Raw genomic sequence first — 22,937 nt, 5'->3', positions numbered from 1 at the left:
TAACAAGTTATTCTCCCACATGGACATAAAGAGCATAATTCCTACATCTGGGAGAATGACTTAGTGATCTCTAAAGATCTTACCCATTCTAAGATCCTATTGTGTCAATAACAGTCAAGTCAAACTCAGGAATTTATTATTTGATTTTTAATGGTAAATAATCATATAGTGATAAGTTAAAAACTCATTATCCTGTATAAGAACAGAATGACAAACGGAAGGATCTTAATTCGTAAAAACCCTAATGATGACTTCATACTAAGACCTTCACAGACATTTCAGATATATCTGAAAATAGGCTAAGTCTATAAGCACATGGCCAAGTTTTAGTTCAACATTATTTTAGGCTCCAACTGGACAATGGAAAGTTCATAAAGGAGCAATTTTTTTTAAAAATAAATTTATTTATTTATTGACTATGTTGGGTCTTTGTTGCTGCACACGGGCTTTCTCTAGTTGTTGCGAGCGGGGGCTACTCCTCATTGTGGTGCGCAGGTTCCTCACTGTAGTGGCTTCTCTTGTTGTGGAGCACGGGCCCTAGGTGCGTGGGCTTCAACGGTTGCGGCACATGGGCTCAACAGTTGTGGCTCATGGGCTCTAGAGCACAGGCTCAATAGTTGTGGCGCACAGGCTTAGTTGCTCCGTGGCATGCGGAATCTTCCCAGGGCAGGGCTCGAACCCGTGTCCCCTGCATTGGCAGGCGGATTCTTTACCACTGCGCCACCTAGGAAGTCCAAGGAGCAATTTTTTTAATTTTTTTAATTTTTTTTATTTTTTGGGGGTACACCAGGTTCAATCATCTGTTTTTATACACATATCCCCGTATTCCCTCCCTTCAAGGAGCAATTTTTAAAAGGTACACTTGCCCAAGAATTATTCTGCTTTCCAATTTAATGGACAATTGCTTCATGAAGATTTTGCTAAATAGTTAACACAAAAATTTCTCACTAGTTTTAAGTGGAGTCTAGTCACATTAGTAATATTAAAATGAAATGAATAAGGGCTAACACATTTTGGAAACAAAATAATGGGGGAAGATTTTGAGAACACTCTTCTGAGGTGGTCTCATGGCCTAAGTTTTGACATGGAATAAAACATATTGAGCTAGACTGCTCATAAAGATACAACGATACTCTATCATCTGTTAGACAATTTTGGAATGAAGTATAAGATACCAGATTCCCCTCGTTTCTTCAGAAGTGTTTTGAGTTTTAAAAGAGCAGTTAAGAAGCAAAAAAGAAAGAACAAGTGGCAATTAATAACTCAATATTTAATTAAAAAGACTCAACTATATATGAAAGCTTACCTGTTCTGTTTCAAAGATATCCCGAAGGTGCTCAAGACCAAGACTTTTCAGGAATTGGCTAATATTCATGTCAAGACCCGTAACTAAAACAGACATATATTAAAGTGTTTCAGAAAAAAGTTTATCAATCTAAAGGAAGTTCCAGTATTTATTTAAAGCCATGGATCTCTGACATCCTTGGCAGTTCAGATGATTTTACATAGTGTAAAATAATCCAGAATACATAAATTTAACTCGGACACTTCATTATCTCTAAACTTGATAGGGATATAAAAGCAGAGTTTATCTTAACAGTACTACTTATATTAATATTATAAAGCATAATGCTTTCAGTGAAACGTTTAATAGTGGAATTTAAAAATCCAAATTTATCAGCTATCATTTCAGTTTTCATTTTTCAGCGATTGTTTCAGTTTTCATTTCTTACATAATCTCTCAGTATTTTTCTGAGCATAATTTCAGTATAAGACTCAGTAGTTCAATAAGGTACTGTGGTTGGAAACGGATGTACTGGGATACAGATAAGTAAAAACAATGTAGATGCCAAGGAATTTATTCCATGAAGACATATTTCTTATAAACTGTTGTGTACATGAAAACTTATAGATAGGATGTCTTTAAGAGAGGTGTTCAATAATTACCAATAGCAAAAAGTGAATCTGTGCATTGAAAACACCAAATCCAAATCCGCATTCACAGGTGTACTTGCCTTCTCCTTCCTTCCTCTCTGCGCCCGCTGCGCCATCCCCGGCGTTGGACGCTCCTCCTACGGCCAGTTCTGCTAAGGGGCCGGTGAGGTTGTCTATGCTGCTAGCAGCCGACAGGCAGGAGGGGGTGGATGCTGGTGAGATCAGAGAGGCACTCACGACAGTAGCCTGAGGTTTAAAACAGGTAGGTAAGGCCTCTGGGGGCATGGCGTCTATCAGCAAAGCTCTGATATCATCAGCCTAAAAAAAATAAATAAAAAGAAAAAAACACACAAAAATGTTACATTTTTTAAAACGATAAGTTTTTCACTAACAACCAAATGCTTGGGGAATTTTCTCTTTAATGATGCTCCATTACTCCCTATTGGGTTTCGATCATTCCTTCCTCTTTCCTTCTCTGATTCACAGCTCCAAAGAGTCGCAGTAGCTTCAGTCGGTAGAACTGGAGAAACCATACAATTTTTAAAAAATATTTCATCTTTTGAAGATCTAATGTGCAGCTTGGTGACTGTAGTTAATAATAATGTATTATATTCTTGAAATTTGCTGAGAGTAGGTCTTAAGTGTTCTCACCACATACACACACGTTAACTATGAAAAAAATTCAAGAACGTGAACTATGTTGACTCCTAGAAACACTTTTTAACACTAAATAAAAAGTATGCACACAACTGTTCATAGTGGTAACAGATGTATTCAAAAGACATGTAAATTAATAAAGATTTGAATAGGGTTAAAAAAATATTTCATCTTTCATCTAAAAAGGAGCACATTTCAGAATCTTAATTCTCAATCTCTTCTTCAGGAGGAGTTTCCATAATTACCATGTTTTGTTTATGCTTAACAATGATACTAATTTTTGTTATTTAGTGCACACAATAATTTAATGTACAATAAAAATCTGGTGAAATTTTAAAGGGACAGCACTTTAATTTGGCTAGTTTACTCAAGAACTCTACAGTCTGTTAGGCACAACTGCTGTTAGAGTATATGGGAGATGGCCCCAAAGAGAGCCAGCCATCAGTTCCTTCCTCCGTGTACATCTGTGCCCCTCCTTCCGTCAAGAGGTGGCATCTATATTCCTTCCCTTGAATCTGGGTAGCCTGTGAGTTGCTATGGCCAGAAGAATGTAGAGGAAGTGATGTTCTGAGACTTTTGAGCCAGGCTTTAAAAGGACTGGCAGTTTCTACTTTTATTCTCTTAGAAATCATCCTCACATGCTGCAAAGAAGTTTGGCCTAGACCACTGAGCCTGAGATACTACGCAGAGAGAGGTTCTGTAGGATTTAAGGCCATTTTAGATGCTGCAGCCGCAGCTGAGCTCCCAGCTGAAGGCAGCTGCATGAACAGCAGAACTGCCTAGCTGAGCCCAGTCAACCTACGGAACTGTGAGAAAATATAAGTCATTGTATTAAGCCACTCACGGGGTTTTGGTTAAGCTACTAAGTGTTCTGAAATTGTTTGTTACTCAGCAACAGATATATAAACTAAGAATGTAGCTTAGAGAAGTATTTCTGTTTAAAAAATTCTAAATTAATGTGACCATACAGTAACTCTCTGATTTCCAGAAAGTTCAGGAAAGATGTTTCTGTACTGTGTTTAATTCTGTAGTTAAATAACATTTAACCACAAAAATTTAATTCTTGATTTTGAAAATATTTCTAAAACATATCAATTTACTTTCCCATCTTCAGAAGAATGATATACTGCTTAGAAGATAATTTTTCTTTGACTATCTCATCCGCTCAGGTAAACTACCATGAACATCAGATGCTCTAGAATAAAATGCCAAATGTAAAAGGTGTTAAGATATTTTACTAACTGTAATTCTTTGAGAATACAATCTATATACAAGTTTTTCTATGATTCATGTTTTCCCTCCAAGTCAAGTATGGCAAAAAAAATTATCTTACTGCTTAGTTTGCCTGAGTCATAGTTTTAGATTATATCAAAATGAGAACTTCAAAAAATTCAGAAGGAAGGAAACGTGTTCTTCTTCTAAGGGATACATGCACCACTAAAGGCAAACCTGTTAAGCCCTGGAATTTACTGTTGTCTCTGAAAGTATAAAAAGCAATTCTAAATATTTTGAAGCGAGGACTTACTGTTGCCAGATCTAAAGGTGTCTGGCCTTCTTGGTTCTTCATAGTAGGATCTGCACCGTGTGCCAGGAGCAGGGCACAAAGCTGTGTCCGGCCTTTTTGGGCTGCTTCATGAAGAGGAGTAAATGCCCACTTGTCTGTTGCATTTACACATGTGTTGTATTTTATCAATAAAGCTGCGATGTCCACATGCTGAAGAAAAACAAAAGGATGCCAAGAGGTAAGAATGAGATTATCTGGTAAACCTCCTTCAGGTACACTTGTTTTTATTTAACATTTCCCTCTATATCTCTATTCTCATCCTTAACAGCAGTTTCTTCTATAAAAAAAGAATATTCATTGCACCGCTCCACCTGTATTTTGGACTTCATCTTGTCTTGCTTCCTCCAAAATACCAATTCCACGATTATTCTGTTACCCTGTTATTCTTCATGGGAGCTTTTAAAATTTTTTTATTCAGCCTTATAACATATTCAGATCTTAAAAATAAACATATAGGATGAAACTATTACCTGACTCCAAGTTTACTAATAATGGGCTAATCTGTTTGTCAAACTTTTCAAACAAGCATCCTATAACCACTGCTTCTCTTAACTTTCCATTTCTCTTTCTAACCTATTACAACATGATCTATGTCTTGAAACATCTCAAAGATTCTCAATATTCTTTCTTCAGTCTTTGGGAATGTAAGGTAACGTAACAAAACAACATTTTACAAAAATTAGTCTGTCAAGTCCAAACTGACTTAGGAGGGTGGAGAAAATGTCAGCAGCAGACACATTAACTAATAACCTGGGCATGAGGTGAAAAGATCCTGAACTGTGATGATTAGATAAGAGAAAAGAAGAGCTAAATTTGAGAAATTTTGAAGGCAAAAAAACTGGGTTTTAGAAAGACAAATTAACTAACCCTACAGAGCAAGAAAGATGAAAAAAAAAGTCAAAGATGACTGCCTTTTTTTTTTTTTTTTTAATTTGGTCTGGAAGATTAAAAAAAATGGTGGATCGAAGCATTAACAGAAATTGAGTAGCAGAAGTTTAAGTAGGATTGAAGCTATACGAAGGTTCACTTTGGGGTATGTGGTTTTTGAGGTAAAATATGTAAGTAATGATATTCTGTAAATGGTCTGACACAAAAAGTCAGAGCACAGATAAGAGGGTCATTTGTTTATTCACTTACTCTCTCCTACCCATACCCATCAACCAAACATTTGCTGAATACCTATCTGAAGCTGACTTTCATGAGAATGGGAAGAGATGGGGAAGATAAGGACAGAAGCACCCTAGGATGGAATTTAGGGCATGTTTCTTCATATTTTCCTTAAAAATTCCTTAAAATATTTTCTTCGCTCTCTTGAAGACACACACTTCAGAAAGAATAAGTACTTATTCTGAGGTAGTATTAAAGTTTTTTTTTTAATATAATACAAATACTTGTTAATTTCAGGAAAAGTGACTTCAGAAAACAGAAGAAAATTTATTAGGAAAATACAAATCAGATAACTTCTAAGAAAGCTTCCATATTTGCTCTGACACTATAAAGACAACAACAAGAAAAAAGAGCATAATCAGACTAGGGCTTCTGAGAACAGGCCACGTTTTGTGATCTTTTCAGGATTATGAATGAGATATAGTGTCAGTATAAAATTGATTCTAACACAAAAGATAAAAATAGGTAACATTTGTAGTACTATCAAAATCACTTAAAACACACCCCACTAATTTCTCTCCCTTTTTCAAAGGATATACGTTGAAAAGAATAGCTATTTTTTGTTCAACTAATCCAAAAGCATGGAGTAATTTCAAGCTTCTCCTCAATAAGGTTATAAACTATGTTTCTGATGATTAATTTTATTCTACTTCCATTTGTATTGGCATAATAATATAATTTGGTAGACTAATTTGTACAGGCTTCCAAAATTAGATAGTCCAAGGGAAATCATGTGTGTGTGTGTGTATAAAATGAATTATATATATGGTATGCATTATTAAACTTTCTTTATATTAAATTTATATTGGGTTGGCCAACAGAAAAACCGGAATGAACTTTTTGGCGAATGCAATAGTTTTTGCTTGGAGAAACCAATTACATACTTGTTAAATGTGCTGACAAACATCTGAAAGAGCAATGAACAGGAAGTATATTACTACCCAAATAGACTAAAAACACAATTCTTAAGTCTTTTCAATAGCCACACCAGTGGGGCAAAAACAGTAACTAAAATTTAAGGCTCACAAATGCAATAAATAAGCTACAGCTCAGTCCTATACAATATATAAAAGCAAGGTATTAAACCAGAAGGTCTAGAAAAGGAACTGAACTCTGCTGGAATGTTTCCAGGAGTCAATTTAATACGGTTTCAAAATTCAGCTGCCACACAAAATGCTTTAAATGACAAATGCAACACACTGCAAGGGCCCTAATTAAATTTATGAAGTTGGGAAGTAGGGAGAAGAGAAACGTGCTTGAGCTCCAGTAGAGCAATTTAATTGTTCAACAATGTCATGAAATTCCCGTACACCATAATTTTAGAGAAAGCACTAAAACCCTTTAGACAAAAACTTGAGAGAGAAAACTCACAAACTGATTTACTCTTATGAGAAAACAGAAAACTACATGCTGTGTAGTAAATAAATATCAATGCCTTATATCTACTGAAGAGCAAAAAAATGAGCTGTCTTGTGTAAATGTATATTAAAAAATAATATAAGGCATAATACAAAAACACTAAACAGGATAATGCACACTACCATAAATATATACTCTCATAAAATCTGTAACTTTTATTTAAACTTCTTATACTATGTGTTTGTTTCTCCAAAGACACACAGAGAGCTGACCTGAGCTCTCCAGAGGAAAGAAGGTAAAATATGTATCAAAGAATAATGACCAATAAATAACAGCTTAAGTACCCTTATGTAATTTCAGATACCTCACACGATTATTTTATCCCCAGGCTACCAGTCATTATCCACTACTGAAGTCAATAAATCTGTGTCTATTTAACATTGATATTGCACTGGTCAAACATACAGCTAATTCCTAAGGCTGTGAGATGTAAGGCTGACACACAGACCTTATTCTGACCAGCCCAGTATGACGGCTCTATGGGTCAAGTTATCTCACAATAACAGTACTCCCCTGGATTTGGATAGAATGCACGTTCCACATGCATGGCCTCATCTAATTATCACAATAACCTGTAAAGGTCCCCGCATCCAAGTAAGGAAAGTGAAGACTAGGAAGATTAAGGCACTTGCTGAAGATTCGTGAGTTATGGAGGAAAAGATTAAACACTAGATCCCAGAGGTTCACATTTCAGGTTAGCTGCCTGCACAGTCTTGCTAGACTAAAACACAAGTGTCATTTCCCCACAAGTTGAAAATGGCAGAGAGTATGATATTAGGGTAAAGCTATTAAGTAGAGATCACTGGGTAATCCTATACCTAAAATTACTCTACCAACAGCCTTATTTTAAATATAGAGCCTCTATTCCATACGAAGTGCCACCAAAATCTCCTTGACAAAACTATCATCTCAGGGCAGTATACCATATACACCATGCAGCCAGGCCAGTCCAAGAATCACTGAGATGAATACTATGTAACCAGTGTTCTCTGCCACCCTAACAGAGCCGTATAATTTCATTAAAATATCCAGCCAAGGTTGACATTTATGAGTATTACAGCATCTGGAGCTACTGCTGTGATGCCCACTTGCGCCACCATTCAGTCACCAGGAAGGTGGCTTTCCGTGGGTGGAAATAAATCTGCTGCATGCCTAGGCAGGGACTTTAGGTCCCACCAGAATGAATTCTCCAGAAAAAGCTTCTGTTCTCCAGCCAAGGTTTATGTGTAAACGTTGGCTGGATGTCTTTGGAAAGACATGGATTTATATGCCTACAGATAATAAATATATAATTATATCTATCCTTTAGCTAAAGGAAGACAAAGTAGCTTAAATATTTTTTATATTGTTGTTAACCTTGGTCCTTATTTTAAGTCTACTAATTGAGACTGAGATAAATACAGATTTGATGTGGTTACTGATCACAGATTATATGGTATACAAATTGCATTAGATAAAATTATTTTGTAGAGCAGAGATTCTCAATGGTGGGGGGAATGACCTTACCTACTGCCAACTGAAAATCACTATGAGATATTACTGGGGATGGGGAGGGTGGGTATATGTTGCACGTGGTAAAAACATGGCAACCGAAAAAAGGTCAAGAAACCACCAAAAAAGGTTTCAGTGCACAAGAGTATATCATCATTAGCTCGGATACTTGATTTTTAAGTTTCCAAGTCTAATACAAGAAGGATTTTTAGAATGAGTCAAAAAATTCACCCACACAATGACGTAAAAATACCTGCTATAAACACTGTCTAGCTCATTAGCATTCTTTAGTAGAAGGATGGGATGAACCAGGTTGATCAAAACCTCTACCAAATGCCCTCTATACAGCCTGGAGAACGTTCTCTTCATTTTCACCTCTATAACTACATTCATTTACAAAGAGCTCAGCAGGACGGATGTGACAAAAAGCAGGAAAACATAAAGAGAGAGAACGAAACTAAAAATGCTCATGATCCTTCTCACTTGGAGTCAGGAGAGGAGAGCAGGAGTCGTGGATAATGGTGACATAAGGTTATGAAAACGGAACTGTGGGCCTCTGGTCACGAGGTGGACTGCATTACACCTCCCTCAGCTAACGGCAAGATAGCTGCAAGGGAATACGAACAAAGACAAGGCTGACAGGCACTCTATCCTACTATTTAGCCACAAAAGAGAACCACTATAAGTTTTCTTTCTTTCACACTGGTCACCAAATGACACATATGTGTAATAACTAGCATCTCAACACCTTTCCCATCAGAAGAATGGGAATTAAAAGGTAAAATACTAAACTTTATAAATTAAGTTTTACTTCCTTTACCCTCAGTGAAAACTGTGAAATCTATGAAAGGAAAAGACTGATAGGACTGAACTTTTCCACAAAGTATGGGATAGAATGAAAATATAGTACATAGATTCACATAGCCTACACAGTTGACAGTTAGATCTGATCAAGAAGTGTAATTCTACTGCCCACACCTATCCTTATTCATTAGAAGATTATACAGAAGTTAAAAGACACTGATCCTATCAGCTTTATGAACTCTTAACTAATAAACTTTAAGTGAAGCTTAGCTTAGTGGAATATAATATGGAGAGAAGACTCATGCTAAGAAGTGCTGCACTTTATCTCCAAACGATTCACATCTGCAGTTATAACTCAGAGGTAAAAGGATTATACATAAATGTATTTGTAATACATTAGCAATAAATATTTAGCATACCTGGTCTTCAGTAAGAAATACATGTTGTACAGTGAAATTGAGAATCTTCTATGAAAAGAAGGTTAAAAGAAACTTCTAATGATTTTTTTTTTCTAATGATTTTAATAAAAGATTAATCATCTTTGGAAAGATAACTTTAAAAACAGCAGTTTCAAGAGGATTTCAGTACTAATAATACATTTATTAAATCTGATAACTTTCAATTAGTATATATCAGACTTGGAAGTAAAATTTTCTTTCCTATTCGTCTAACTCAAAATTGGACTGTTGGCTTTCCTTAAGAGTATTCCCACTCAGACATGTCATGTCTCAGAAATACTGGTCTTCGAGACGGGGATGAGAAGATGCAGATATTCTCATTTTGAAGTGCAAAGGAGAAGACAGTAAGAGAATATGGAAATCATGGTGACTAGTTTTTACTTATAGTCTGTCAGGCTTCTGCAAATCTAGAAACTGTCCTCACCAATAATGATTCCATCTATGAGAACCTCTAGTATGTACATTCTGGAATCTGTGCATCTTCACAGTCAAACAGGGATTAAGTGGCTTAGCACACAAGCACAAGGGCATTCGTCTTCTTCCTTTGTGATTCATCAGTCCTAAAGTGGGCCTTGGTGACTTTCAGGCAGTCAATTCAACAAATGTCATCAAGGCACTGGAATCCATCCCTCTTCCTCTTTCAGCTGATGATTACAGTTACAGGGCTTTCAAAGTATCAACGGCGACTTTCACTGTGGGGCTTCAGCTAGTCATCTGAACTCTGTGAAACCACAGACACTAATAGCTCAATCATTTACTTGAATATTTCTAAGATGCTGATGATAAGCATAAGCAAGCATAATTTCCATGCCTATAGGGGAACCTCCTGGCTTTTACAGTTTCCAAAATCTACTTACGATAGAGTTAAGATTTATTATCTGCATCAATAAATATTAACTGAGCAGCCATTACATACCTATTATTGTGCTAGATAATGTGAAGATACCAAAAAGCTATAAAAAGTAGGGTCCTTGGCCAAAAGATAGTTAAGCCTAACTGAGAAGGCTAGAAACACCAGGAAAAGTAAGACTAAAATTGTGCTAAATTATACTATTGGTTAGAGATCTACTTACTTCATGCACAGTGTGCATTTAACAAAGTAGTAAATACCACTGAAGTCTTCTAGACTCTAACTTTAGCATGCTCACCCCATAGGATGCTGCATTGTGAAGAGGAATTAAACCACCTTTGTCTTGGGCATTAACATCGGCTCCATGCTCTAGAAGATATTCAGCTACTTCCAGGTTATTGTAGCCTGCTGTTAGAGTGAAAAAAGGCAAACATGTCAGCTTAAAAGACAAAAAAGGATGTTTATAAATGATAAGGACCAGAAAATATTATGGTTTGCATGCTTTTTGCTTTAAAAGCTAATACTATTATCACATAATTAAGAATAAGAAATTTACAATAAAACATTTATATGATTTATAATAAGAAATTATATAAAATTACATCAATCAGGCATTTTACTGAGCAGTGTCTTCATGTGCAGCATTTCTGTCATCTTCCGGTGAACTGTATTAGGTATCTAAGAAAGGACACAAGCCTTAGAAGTGCTGGTGATGCTTACCTGCCAGGTGCAGAGGGGTTGAGTTTCTGCCCTGGGTGTCTCTGCAATTGATATTCTCTGGGGTACAGAGCTTCTGCACTCTTGCCAGGCAGCCTTTCTTGGCAGCATCCAACAAAGCAGCATCTCCTCTCAGCAAGTCCTGAATATCTGTGTCTCCTTCTTTTACCAAATCTAAAGGTGTATTTCCATCTCTGTTCTTTTTAGTAGGATCTGCGCCATGCTACAAAATAACCAAATGTGGGTTGCGTTTTCTGTATATTTTTGCTTTGTTTATTTTTAACTTCACTTTCACTCATGCAAAGAAAGAGTATCTATTCTATATGCATTGTGAAAAACAGAGGCAATACTCAGTCTTTCTTGCAAATTTCCTACTTAGCAATATACTGGATCAGCTTTCTAACTATCAATACTTCCTAATCAAAGCCCCAAGCCTCAGGATCAACAGTGATGGTGAGTGGGAAAGGCAACGAGTGCCTTTTACTTTTCATTATCATATACTTTCTTAGACTCCAAGCTATCTTTGGAAACCACTTTTCCTTTTAATTATGGCCTGGATATTAATTCTGACCAGATTTCAATTATATAAAGATATTCGGTGTTGATGAACTGAGAAGAGGAAGACACATAGGTGGAAAAAGTACTTCATTCCAAATGGAATCAATAAAAAGAAAGTTTGGTAATTTAAGAATATTCCTATTGTAAGTCTCAGCACCTGTCATGAAATTAGGTAAAAATGTATTAACAATTAATTTGATTTTAAAAGTTTAATCATCTATACCTATGAAATAAAGTAACTAAAAGTCAAGAATCTTTATTACAGGCCTGACATAGACTGCTATTGGCCCACTGGAGAAATCTGGAAATAACCAACCCAGACAATGAATTCAGAGTATCCTAGAAGTTGTTTCTTACTAATGAATGACAATAAAAATAAGTATCAAATAAAGTCTTGTGCTCAACACTCATAAGAACATCCTTGATCCCATAAAAGTGGTAGGAGAAGAATTTATATTTAACTAGGACAAGTTTTTCTCTAGTTTAAAAAAAAAAAAAGAGGAAACAACATAAATACGTGTTCAGTCATTTTCCATACCTTTTAATTAATTTCATATCTTTTAATTTAATAATCATATCCTTTAAGTTTTAAATAACGCTTAATAATTAGAAATAGTTTGTTAATAATAATAAAATAGCTAGTAAGAAAAAAATCAAACTTGATGGAAAAACTCTTCTTCTTGGACAATTGTTTTCTGAAATTAATAGTGTAAGTAGCAGATAAGCAATGCAAACTAATTCAACTCTTTCTAAAACCTAACTTGTTTAAATGTGATGAACTCAACATAATCAAATCAGTTCAGAAAGGCACTTCAAGACACTACTCAAAGCTATGTAAGTATCATGATATCACACTTAAACATCCCCCTAAAATAGAAAATGGAAGCAGTCTCTACAACACTTACTATGCTGTATTATAGAATAATTTACTCTGATGTAATGTTATGGTCTAACCAAATAATAAATATAATTATATTTTATAATTTTTAAAATTACATACTTTTAAAAGGAGCTTGCAGATTTCATATTTTCCTTTAGCTGCTGCTTCATGTAGAGGGGTAAATTTCCATAAGTCCGCCACGTTGACAGAAGCCCCATGCCTGACCAGGAGCTCAGCTACTTCATAGTGTCCATATGAACAAGCATTATGAAGGGGTACCAAGCCACTAAACAAAAGAAGAGTATTTTAAAGACATGTAACAAATCTCTGCATTAAAATGATATACATAATAAAAATAATTCTCTACGGCATTGACTATACTGAACACTCAAAAAAAAAATTCTCCTCTGATCTTGAAGATACAGTCATCCATTTCCAAATGAGGATTTAAAATTTCAAAACTTTCAAAAATGTCCCTTTCAATATAAGGACTTTGCTAAGTTTCTTGGTGATGGATATAAATTTCACAGCAATCTTTATTCTTAAAATACATAGGTAGATATACCCAAAGAAAAAGGTTTCATTGTAATACTTTTAGTTCAGGTTTCATCTTGGCAATATAAAGAGCAATACTATGAAGCGACTTCAGGAATAACTAATTAATAATCTGGTTTTATCATCTCTCAGATTTTCTACCATTTTGGGTTTTCCTAGTGAAAACTGTATGTTTACTTACAAAACACAATGAAACTTAACTTATTTAGGCAAGTTCAACCTTTTGTTTTTGGCTTTTCATTTTTTTTTACTATTAATAATTCAGTAGTGGTTTCTGTGCATAGATTTAAATACTTAGGTGCCAAGCAATGAAAACTCAAAATCTAAGTGACAGAGAAACTTCAGGGTTCAGTAAAGAAAATAATGACTTCAAAAACTCCAGTCAGATGAGCGAAATACTCTGTGATGACTCTAAGCTCTGACAGGTAGGCAGCTGGCGTTCTAAAGGGACAAAAAGATGTCCCCAGAAAAAAGGGTGCATCAAAAGGATAAGTTTAAGCCGCACTTAGCACATAGCAAACACAAGGTATCAAGTTAGTACCTTTTTACTTGGTTTTGTTTTTATCATTTTGAGACCAAAAAATACAAAGAGTTAAAATGGGGCAACAGAGAGACCTCCGTGGTGGTCCAGTGGTTGAGACGTTGTACTTTCAATGCAAGGAGCGCGGGTTCGATCCCTGGTTGGGGAACTAAGATTCCACATGTTGCGCCCAAAATGGGGGGGGGGAGGGCAATAGAAAAAAATGTTGGTTCCTCTCTAATGCACTATAATACTTTGAAAGAGGCTAATGATAATAGCATCAAATATCCATGTCTAAAGCGTTCCTTTCAAAAGGTAAATAAACCCCAAATGATTAACTGACGTCTAAGTTGTGCGGTTTAATTCTATAGCAGTCTGGTATGTAACTGCACAGAGAGATGCTTATTTTTATTTTAAGATGATATGAAATTAACTTAGGATACGGAAGCTCATTTCAGTTAAAACTTCCTTCTTGATTTTCTAAACAGCTTCCATGGCTGCTTTAAACTCTGTCTAGATAAATTAAAATAGTTTAGCAATCTAATATAAAAATAGAGAATATCTGAATGAGTAAAAATAAAATGTTTCCATTAATATGGATGACTTTGGGATAAGTCACTTCATTCTGGAGGAGATTATACATTTTTAATAGCAAAAAAGGGATGAACAATAAATTACAAACTATATAAACATATTTACATAATGTAATAAAATATTTATTAGGCATTAAAAGGATGAAATGAACTATTAAGTACTGATATGGAAAGGCATTCAAGATATACTACTGGGTAAAAAAGACAAATTGCAAAGTAGACTGTGTGGAACGACATCATCATTTATGTTAAAAACAAGCCCTACCACAAAAGCACACACACTGGTATATGTGCTTCAAAACTCCGGACAATTAAAACAAAATTTTGAGGTTGTAATCTCTAGGAGGTGGAGTGAGAGGGACTTTTCACATTCTATGTTATTTCCATAATGTTTTAGTTTATGCTTTAAACTTTAAAAAAACAAACACATTACGTTTTTAATAGGGAAAAAAATCTAAAACTTCAAAAATATAAAGAAAAAAAATTTTAAGTATTAAGAAAATGAATGCCAAACAGTGAAATCTGAACACATACCCTTTGTCTTTGGCGTGGACATCGGCACCATGGTGCAGGAGGTACTCCACGACAGACACGCGGTTATAGCCTGCCGCAAAATGCAGGGGTGTGGAATGCCGGCCCTCTAAATCTCTGCAATTCACATTCTGAGGGCTGCAAAGTTGCTTTTATGGCACACACAACACAGACAAACATGAAAAGAACATTAGTATTTAGTCATAGATCTTGCTCCAAAATACTGCAGGCATCTTGGATAAATCGTAATTTTCTAATGAATACTTCTTTCCAAAGATTAGATGATACAAGTGATGTTTTAAAATCTGCATGATGCTTGGCTTTACAGTGTCTACAAATATTCTTACTGTTTGCAGAGCAATTTAATCTTTTTCAACATTTCCTGGCCAAAATCCTAATCAAAAAGGAAAACCCATAATAAAGCAAGCATTTCCGAGGCAAATGGTTCCTTCCTTTCTCATAGTTATAAGGCTGAGACTCCCTGAGACTGCCTGTCACAGCCCGTCTGCTTGTACTAGCAGGCTCTTAGCCACTCTTTGTTCAAATAAGACCAACCCTGGGGACTTCCCTGGTGGCACAGAGGTTAAGAATCCACCTGCCAATGCAGGGGACATGGGTTCCAACCCTGGTCCAGGAAGATCACACATGTCCTGGAGCAACTAAGCCTGTGCACCACAACTACTGAAACCTGAGCACCCCAGAGCCCACGCTGAAACTACTGAAGCATGCGCACTCTAGGGCCTGTGCGCCACAACTACTGAGCCCAAGTGCTGCAACTACTGAAACCCATGTGCCTAGAGCCCATGCTCTGCAACAAGAGAAGCCGCTGCAATGAGAACCTGGGCACTTCAATGAAGAGTAGCCCCTGCTTGACGCAACTAGAGGAAGCCTGTGCACAGCAATGAAGACCCAATGCAGCCAAAAATTAAAAGAAAAAAAAAGCAACCTGGTTGACTGCAGAACTACCCAGAATTTTTGCCTCCTTTGACGTGGCAAGCAAGAAGGCTCTGGAAAAATTATATTAGTTGGATGTAATTAATTACATTCCAACCACTTGGCCACCCACTTGGCCAAGGCCCTTTGATCCATCACAATGAAGCCACGTAGTCAACAATGTTTTATTTGATCTTTGAAGGGATGTTTGTCTAAGTCTACAAGTCAAACTGATCATATTCTAGTTTTTGGCCTTCTATCTCCTTCAGCTACATTCTCCAAATCTCTTCTCTGTCACCTGTTCTTTTGAATATTAACATTTCAGCACAGGCTCAACTCTGCTTACAAAGCAGTAGAAGCAAAGTTAGGCCAGAGAGGCTGCATCATTGGTGGTGACAGATGGATTACAATAATAATCTCTGAATAAGAATTTATAAAGAATTTCATATTTTTTCAGTGAGAGAATTATCTACCTGTGAAGTTAATCATCATCTTCATTTTATAGATAAATAAACCAAGGCTCAGAGAAGTTGTGACATCCTTTTTCATACAGTTGGTGAGGGGTAGAATAAAAATTCAAACCTGACTTTCCTGATTTTTAATCTTTTGATCTTTTTGCTACATTGTTGCTTACCTACTTAATTACTCAAATTTAGGGAAGTGATGAGAAGGGAGGTAATGAAAAGAAGCAAAAAAAAGCAGAGAAAAACAGTGACATTTTCTAGGCTACAGGTATGATGGCAAGGGCTTTCCAGGAATTTGACAGTCTTGCTGTTGCTCCTGCCACTGTAATGAGTTATAATATAGAAACTCTGACCCTGGAAGATATCTATGGATATAGTGAGGAGGAGCTGGTAGGGTCAAAGGGGGTACAATTTTATATGACAGAAGGAGGTCTGGGCATAAGGGAGAGACTCTAAAATCTGAACAGCCACTGTCATCTGGCCAGGTTATATCTTTTCATGACAACTGAGTCTGTGGCAACATTAACACATAAATTATAGAATCAAAAACCAAAATTACATAGAAATAAATTAATACATAAACTAGAAAGAAAGGCTACAAAAATTGACAATAAACACCCTCTATGGTGTCTTACGTGATTGAAGCTGCTTCTTGCTGCTGCTGCTTTTATTCTAGTTCTTTATATTCTAAGTTAATTTTTTTTCTTTTGCAGAGAACAGTGGCAAATAGGGATGAGGTAGGGAATGAAACACAATTTACTTTATTTTATTCTTTTATTTACAAAAATAAAGCCAATTCTGCTTATTAAATATTTGCTTTTTACTGTTTGGAAGTTCTTTATCTTCTATTCTCTTTCACTTTCTTTCTGAATGTCAAGGCAATTTTTACATCCTTCCAGCCCTTTTTTCTAATACCTAATTTCTAATGCTTTCTAAAGCCTCTAGGGAAAGAAGTTTACCATGCTTAACTCTCACTTGATTTGTGCTTTGTTTTCTTCTGCTACTTCTACTCCATTCATAAAAATATATTTGGCCTTTTCTGTGAATGGATTGTTTACGAAACTGAAAGCTGTGGCATGTTTTCTAATACATGCAAGACATAGGAATTAAAACCTACATATTAAAAAAATTATAAACTATTAATTTAATTATAATGGGAGCATATAGCAATTCTGGCACTGGGGTTATCATGCTGTGACACAGAAAAGGAGTCCTAATCACTTTTATATTTTAAGATTTTATTAGGATACATTTCAAATGATAAAAGTATTTTTAAGGGAAAATATATATACTTTCAGATCTAAGAGAAATTTAACATTTCTCACCAGTGGCTATTACAATTGAAATTTACTATTTTCCTTTAAATAACTTAGACATTATTGTAAGATGGAAGAGAGGTTGGAAGTAGCCACATAATGAAACAAAAATAAAATTTCTAAGCAACAGAGTTTAGAAAGCAGTTACTGTCATTTCCAAACAGTATACATCATCAAGAGTACTAAAATTTGTTGCCTAAAAATCACAAAAACCGAGTTTGCTTAATAAGAAATGACAATAAGAAATGATCAAGATTAGTTTGTAAAAAATAATCTGGTATGATTATCAACAGCGAATTTACAATTAGCCTTTCTCTTAAAAAAAGAAATAAAAACAAAACTATAAGACCAATTCCTAAACAAAAACAAAACTCACATCCCTTTCTGCTATCTTCATCCACACATGAAAGATTACAGATGGGAAGTGTTTTAAAAAACAGATTCAATATCAGAATATAATTTTATATTTGAAAATACTCACTCTATAATCGTTTCTACACCACAAATAAAGGTTGATAAAATTTTCTTGGTAAAAGCAGTGATATAGAGAATAAGACGCATCTTCTGCGTATAATTAATTTCAAATGGTTGCAGAATCATAAAGATGCTTTCCTAGAGCGAAGGTGAGAATCTCTTGGAAAAGGTCAAGAACATTGTTTCAAACTTTATTATACTACTATCTGGGCTTGAACTCATTTGGAAATTTATGAACGTGGCCAAAAATAACATTTTAATTAATATATGTGGAAATAAAGAGAGTTGATATAGCCAGAAGAAAAGTGACTAGGAAGTGGTTTCGTGTAAGGCCATACCAGAAAACCCTTCACAGTTAACGATCTCTCCTGTTTATGGACCTGCTCTGCTCATTCCTTTTAACTGTTCGGATTTGAGCAGTTTCGCTTACACGCTTAAAATGAATTGGTAAGCAAAGCTTCCACAGAGCTACCCAAGACATTAAAGCACTGATTTACCTTCACAGTTTCCAAGTCTCCAGCTTTAGATGCTTCTAAGAGCCTGTAGTCAACATCAGAAGTGCGTATAGGTGTACTTTCTGCATAAGAGAAAGGAGAGTACTGTTGATTTTTAAGGAATCACAAAGTAGCTAAGGAGGGAAAATTATTTGGTGAATGGGAAGAGAGAGGTTAAGGGGTCAGAAATTTCTAAGATTAAATATAGGGTTTTTCTTTCAATCTTTTTCAGATACGAAATCAGTGGTTTCTTACTTCGATCCATATCTACCTTATTATAAGCCAAATTCAAACAAACTCAAGGACACACAAATCCTTCTCCATCCCTATTCCTTTCTTTCAAATTTTCTGGTGAAAAATTGGCAAAGGGGAATGGAGAAACATAGGACCATGAGATCAAGAACATTTTTATGACACACTGGTCTCTCAAAGCATTGTAGTGAAGCTTTGCCATAGATTTTGTTATGTAAACTGAGGGAAGCCACTCCAGTTTCAGCACTTAATGTTTAGCCTTTCTTTTTGGTCCCAACTTCTACCATATGAAGCAGAAGTAATACTCCTGAAACCAGTGACCTTAGAAAATATAATGAGTGTACAAAAAAGGCCTACTAAATACAGAAATTTTAGTTCGCATTTATTATGGCTTCAGGGAAATGCAATTTAAAATGTCTGTATAACTAAGAGGTGTGATACAAATGTTGACTAGAATATCATTAAATCAGGCTGTTAAGTCTAGAAGTATGAGGCTAACAAGTGAGTTATTTTGATTAATTTAATACTATAAACAAACCAAAAATTCATTATACATTCGCCCAAATAAAAGGATTAAAAAAAAAAACAATGCTTATCACTCAAAGTATGTTCACGGACATTAAGTATGGCTTTTATAATGCACACATGTACGCATACTCATGTAACACAAAAGAACTTGAATCCAGGAAACCTGGATTTAGACTGGGCTCTATTGTGATAATGGACAAATCCCTTGTTAGCTTAGTTCTCGCAACCTATAAAGAGAATGTTGGTTGGTTTCCCATAAATTCTTTTCCAGGTTTAAGATTTCAGTATCTTGTGACCAGAGACACCTTTGACTCCAGTATCCAAATGGGAAGATCAACTGATGCTGTAATAAGGTTTCAGATTTAAGATACACTTCAGCTCTTTCTAAAGTACTTTATTCAGGAGAGTGAATTTTACAGAGTAAGTTATGAGAAGTCTTCGATGGAAGATAAACTGTATTTATTGTCATAATAATACTTAGATAAAATGCTAAGATTAAAGGGAGGAAAGAAGAGAGTATTTCATATAATGAAGTACATTTTGAAATATCAACAATTATTTTTCTCTAAAAAGGAGTTTATTACATTTGTTAATCTGCAGAATTGTTGAGCAATCAGGTCTTGTTCATCTTTATTTTCCTTTTCACATAGAGAACATTCAGAAAGCATTTGCTGAACTGGCTTCCATGCTGTTTTACACTGGGGTCAAAGTGTATGTCAAATCATAACTCTTTCTTTGCGTGCCCTTACTCTGTTCTTTCATGTCTCATTTACCTCTATTTTAACTGTGTATGACATGACTGCATTTATAGGTTATAGGTGAGAAAGTCTACATCTATCTTATGTCCCTATGACAGTGATTCTGGCAGTTGGTAAAAATCACTGAAACACCCTCTGGATATCTCTAGGTAATATTTTTAAGTTTATCATTTCAACAAAATAGAATGACAATTGTTTATGTATACAGAGTTAGAACTTTGGATATTTTCAGATTCTAGCATTTGAGGGATACAATTAACATGCCTGGAGTTTTTAATTCTAAGAACTACTTGAAATTGGCACACCTGTCTTGATGCCAACTTACTTGCAAAAGGGTATAATTTTACAATCAAGCAAAAATTTTTATGCAAATATAAGGATGCTTCTGAGAACTATGAGAAATTCTTAATCCTAGTCAAAGAGTAGAAGAAATTATTTAAAAACATTGATTAGGCACTATACAAAGTATAGAGCTCTGCATCCATTATAAATTCTGAACAGCCTTAGAACAGATTCATTTTTAGAAACAATGTGACCAAGGTATTAGCAGAAAGGAGATACACACACACACACAGCTCAAGAACTTTGTACCAAGAGATGCACAATTAAAAGAAGGAACATAAAAAAAAAATCAAGTTAAAAAGGGAACCTAGGCAAAAGAAAAGTAGCTGATATGCAAAGTACTGTATTAGTAAAATCCTTCAGAAGCAGGCTGGCTTTTGAAGAGGGTGAAATTAAAGGCTAGAGATGGGCTTCTAACTTTTTCTCTACTATTCTGGATCAAAAACAACAACAACAAATTGAAATTTCAAAGACTGGAAGGCAGTTTGCTATTAAAAACAACAACAAAACAAAAAACAACTCCTACAGACTGTTTGTTTAGTTAGTATTAGACTATAGGATTGGTGATCAGTCTTAGTGGCTTATTTCAATGCATAAATGTAAATGAGGATCTCAGTGTTTAACTTAGCTATCTTAAGTCCCTAAATCCTTACCTCTCTAAATTATTAGGTAAAAATAATGCAATTATCATCCTGAAATATAAAATCAGAAGAATTCAGTTCAAGATCTAGCCTTTGCTGTTCAAAAGAACTGTCTGTGATACTATAAATAATCTTTATCTGTGTGCTAACATGGTCGTCACTAGCCACATGTGACTATGGAGTACTTGCAATGTGGCTAATACAACTGATAAACAGATTTAAATTAAAAAAATTTTTTTTAATTGAATGTAGCCACATATAGCTTGTGGCTACCATACTGGACAGAGCAGGACTAGAGAAAAGAGTCAAATCTTTTGAAATAATGTTTTAAAATGTTGGTTTATAAAAAGCTACTAATCTTATTTTCTTTACTCTGACATTAATTTTAACATAAATATTGCCATCAGTTTACAATTAAAACTTTACTAATGTAAACTGTTGGCAACTATAGACTTGGGAGCTGAAACTGCAGGTTTCTAAAAGTGGATCTCAAATCTGGTATTAACAGGTGTTTTTAAATGAATCTTTAAAATATTACCCAGAACAGAACCCCGATAACTTACTATACATTCTATATGATTGGTGTATTCTTTCAGGAATCATTATAGATATCACCTGGGATTAGATTAGTAAACATAGGTAAACTTGAAAAGTTTAGCCAGTACATGGTCTACAGACTACAGATACACAAGTTTCTTGCAGAAATATTATTTTAAAAAATTATATCCTCTTCCAAATAAAAAATAATTCCCATTAAAAAAAAATCTTTCTAAGGGCAAGACTTTGACGTTACTTTCTATTATTTCTATTATCTTTCCAGATCAATAAAAAATATGAAGAATTAAACTAAAAAGTTTTGGCACATACTAAATTAGGCATTTGACCTATATAATGTTTTATCTTACTAATAAATTTTTTTTAATTATTAAAATAATCCAAAAAATTCCACTTGTGATTCTCTAATTTTATCTTTTACCAGCAGTCATATATTGTAACTATTCATTTAAAAGACATTTTAAAAGCATTACTGGAACTAATCTGCTTAATTTATTCAATCCTTTCCTCCTCATTTTCTCAATTACCTCTAAAAACTATGTACAGTATTATTAGAAATTCTGATGTAATAGCTATAAATGTTTGCCTGATTTATGGCTACAACTTATAGAAACTAATTTAAAATTCACTACTAAGTGGTTCTTACTAAAAGAAAAAAATTTAGAATGTTTGAAAAAAAAAATCACACCTTTTAGAAATTAGAATGTACTTAGAAGGCAGAAGTATTTCCTAGTCAAAGAGTACTTATCTTCTTTATGCAAATGTCCTATTGCTCTGTAGAAGTTAATGAAGTTAAATGAAGGCATGTTTTTCATAGCTGAAGCTTGAAATCCTATGATAGCAAATTTCATTCCTTTAGATAGATCCTATTGGTTTTGACAGTGAAGATGCCCTTAGATAGGTCTAATTTTAACTGTCTGAAGATCATCACCTAAGACTGAAGTACAATGCCACTATGTAAGAATGAACTAAACCCAGGAAAACAAACCTAATCAACAGCTTTGACAGTGTTGCGCAGTTACTCTTATGAGGCTGGTTAGCTCTGATTCAGCTCTAACAACACGTATCATGCTCTCCGTAAGTCTGGTAAGGTCCCTTATTTCTATGTATAATAGTGATTCTTAACTGGGCTGTACTTTGTGGGGGCCCTTCAGAAATTTGTGGGGTCAATTTTTGTCGTCTAGTGTAGTCATGCCCTCACTATTACTATTATAACAATTATAAATTATTTTACTGTATTTTACTATCATTTTCCCTTTCTATTATAGACAGGGCATTTAATATGGATTTTTGGGATGATCTCTGTATAGTTAGGTCATATCTATGAATTCCATTTCTGGATAGTAAAGTGGATGCTATAAAATACTCAAAATAAAGAGGGTGTGCTGTGCCTGATGGAGAAAAGAACTACTACATTATATGTAGGGAAAGCAGTGAAGCCTTCTGATTCCTTGCCTGTAGCTTTCTCCATTTTACTCTCT

The 22,937-nt window shown here is 34.9% G+C and overlaps 1 protein-coding gene across 3 annotated transcripts in view; it reads right to left on the bottom strand.

Annotated features, from left to right (window-relative positions):
• TNKS (tankyrase) overlaps window positions 1-22,937 on the bottom strand; it is a 184,203-nt gene that overhangs the window by 24,405 nt on the left and 136,861 nt on the right. For all 3 annotated transcript variants that reach the window (XR_009047651.1, XM_057696152.1, XM_057696151.1), the window contains exons 13-20: window positions 18,384-18,463; window positions 14,703-14,848; window positions 12,621-12,786; window positions 11,066-11,285; window positions 10,644-10,753; window positions 4,118-4,306; window positions 2,016-2,253; window positions 1,307-1,389 (exon numbers count right to left, since the gene is read on the bottom strand). Coding sequence is in view for 2 of the 3 variants with exons in the window: in XM_057696152.1 (XP_057552135.1) it covers window positions 1,307-1,389; window positions 2,016-2,253; window positions 4,118-4,306; window positions 10,644-10,753; window positions 11,066-11,285; window positions 12,621-12,786; window positions 14,703-14,848; window positions 18,384-18,463 (1,232 nt within the window). In the remaining variant the exon portion in view is untranslated. The remainder of the gene's footprint in view (window positions 1-1,306; window positions 1,390-2,015; window positions 2,254-4,117; window positions 4,307-10,643; window positions 10,754-11,065; window positions 11,286-12,620; window positions 12,787-14,702; window positions 14,849-18,383; window positions 18,464-22,937) is intronic.

The sequence above is a fragment of the Hippopotamus amphibius genome, chromosome 10 (genome assembly GCF_030028045.1).
Source record: "Hippopotamus amphibius kiboko isolate mHipAmp2 chromosome 10, mHipAmp2.hap2, whole genome shotgun sequence".
Classification (NCBI taxonomy): domain Eukaryota; kingdom Metazoa; phylum Chordata; class Mammalia; order Artiodactyla; family Hippopotamidae; genus Hippopotamus; species Hippopotamus amphibius.
Note: the sequence above shows the minus strand (reverse complement) of the source record. Positions and strands in the feature narration are given on the sequence as shown.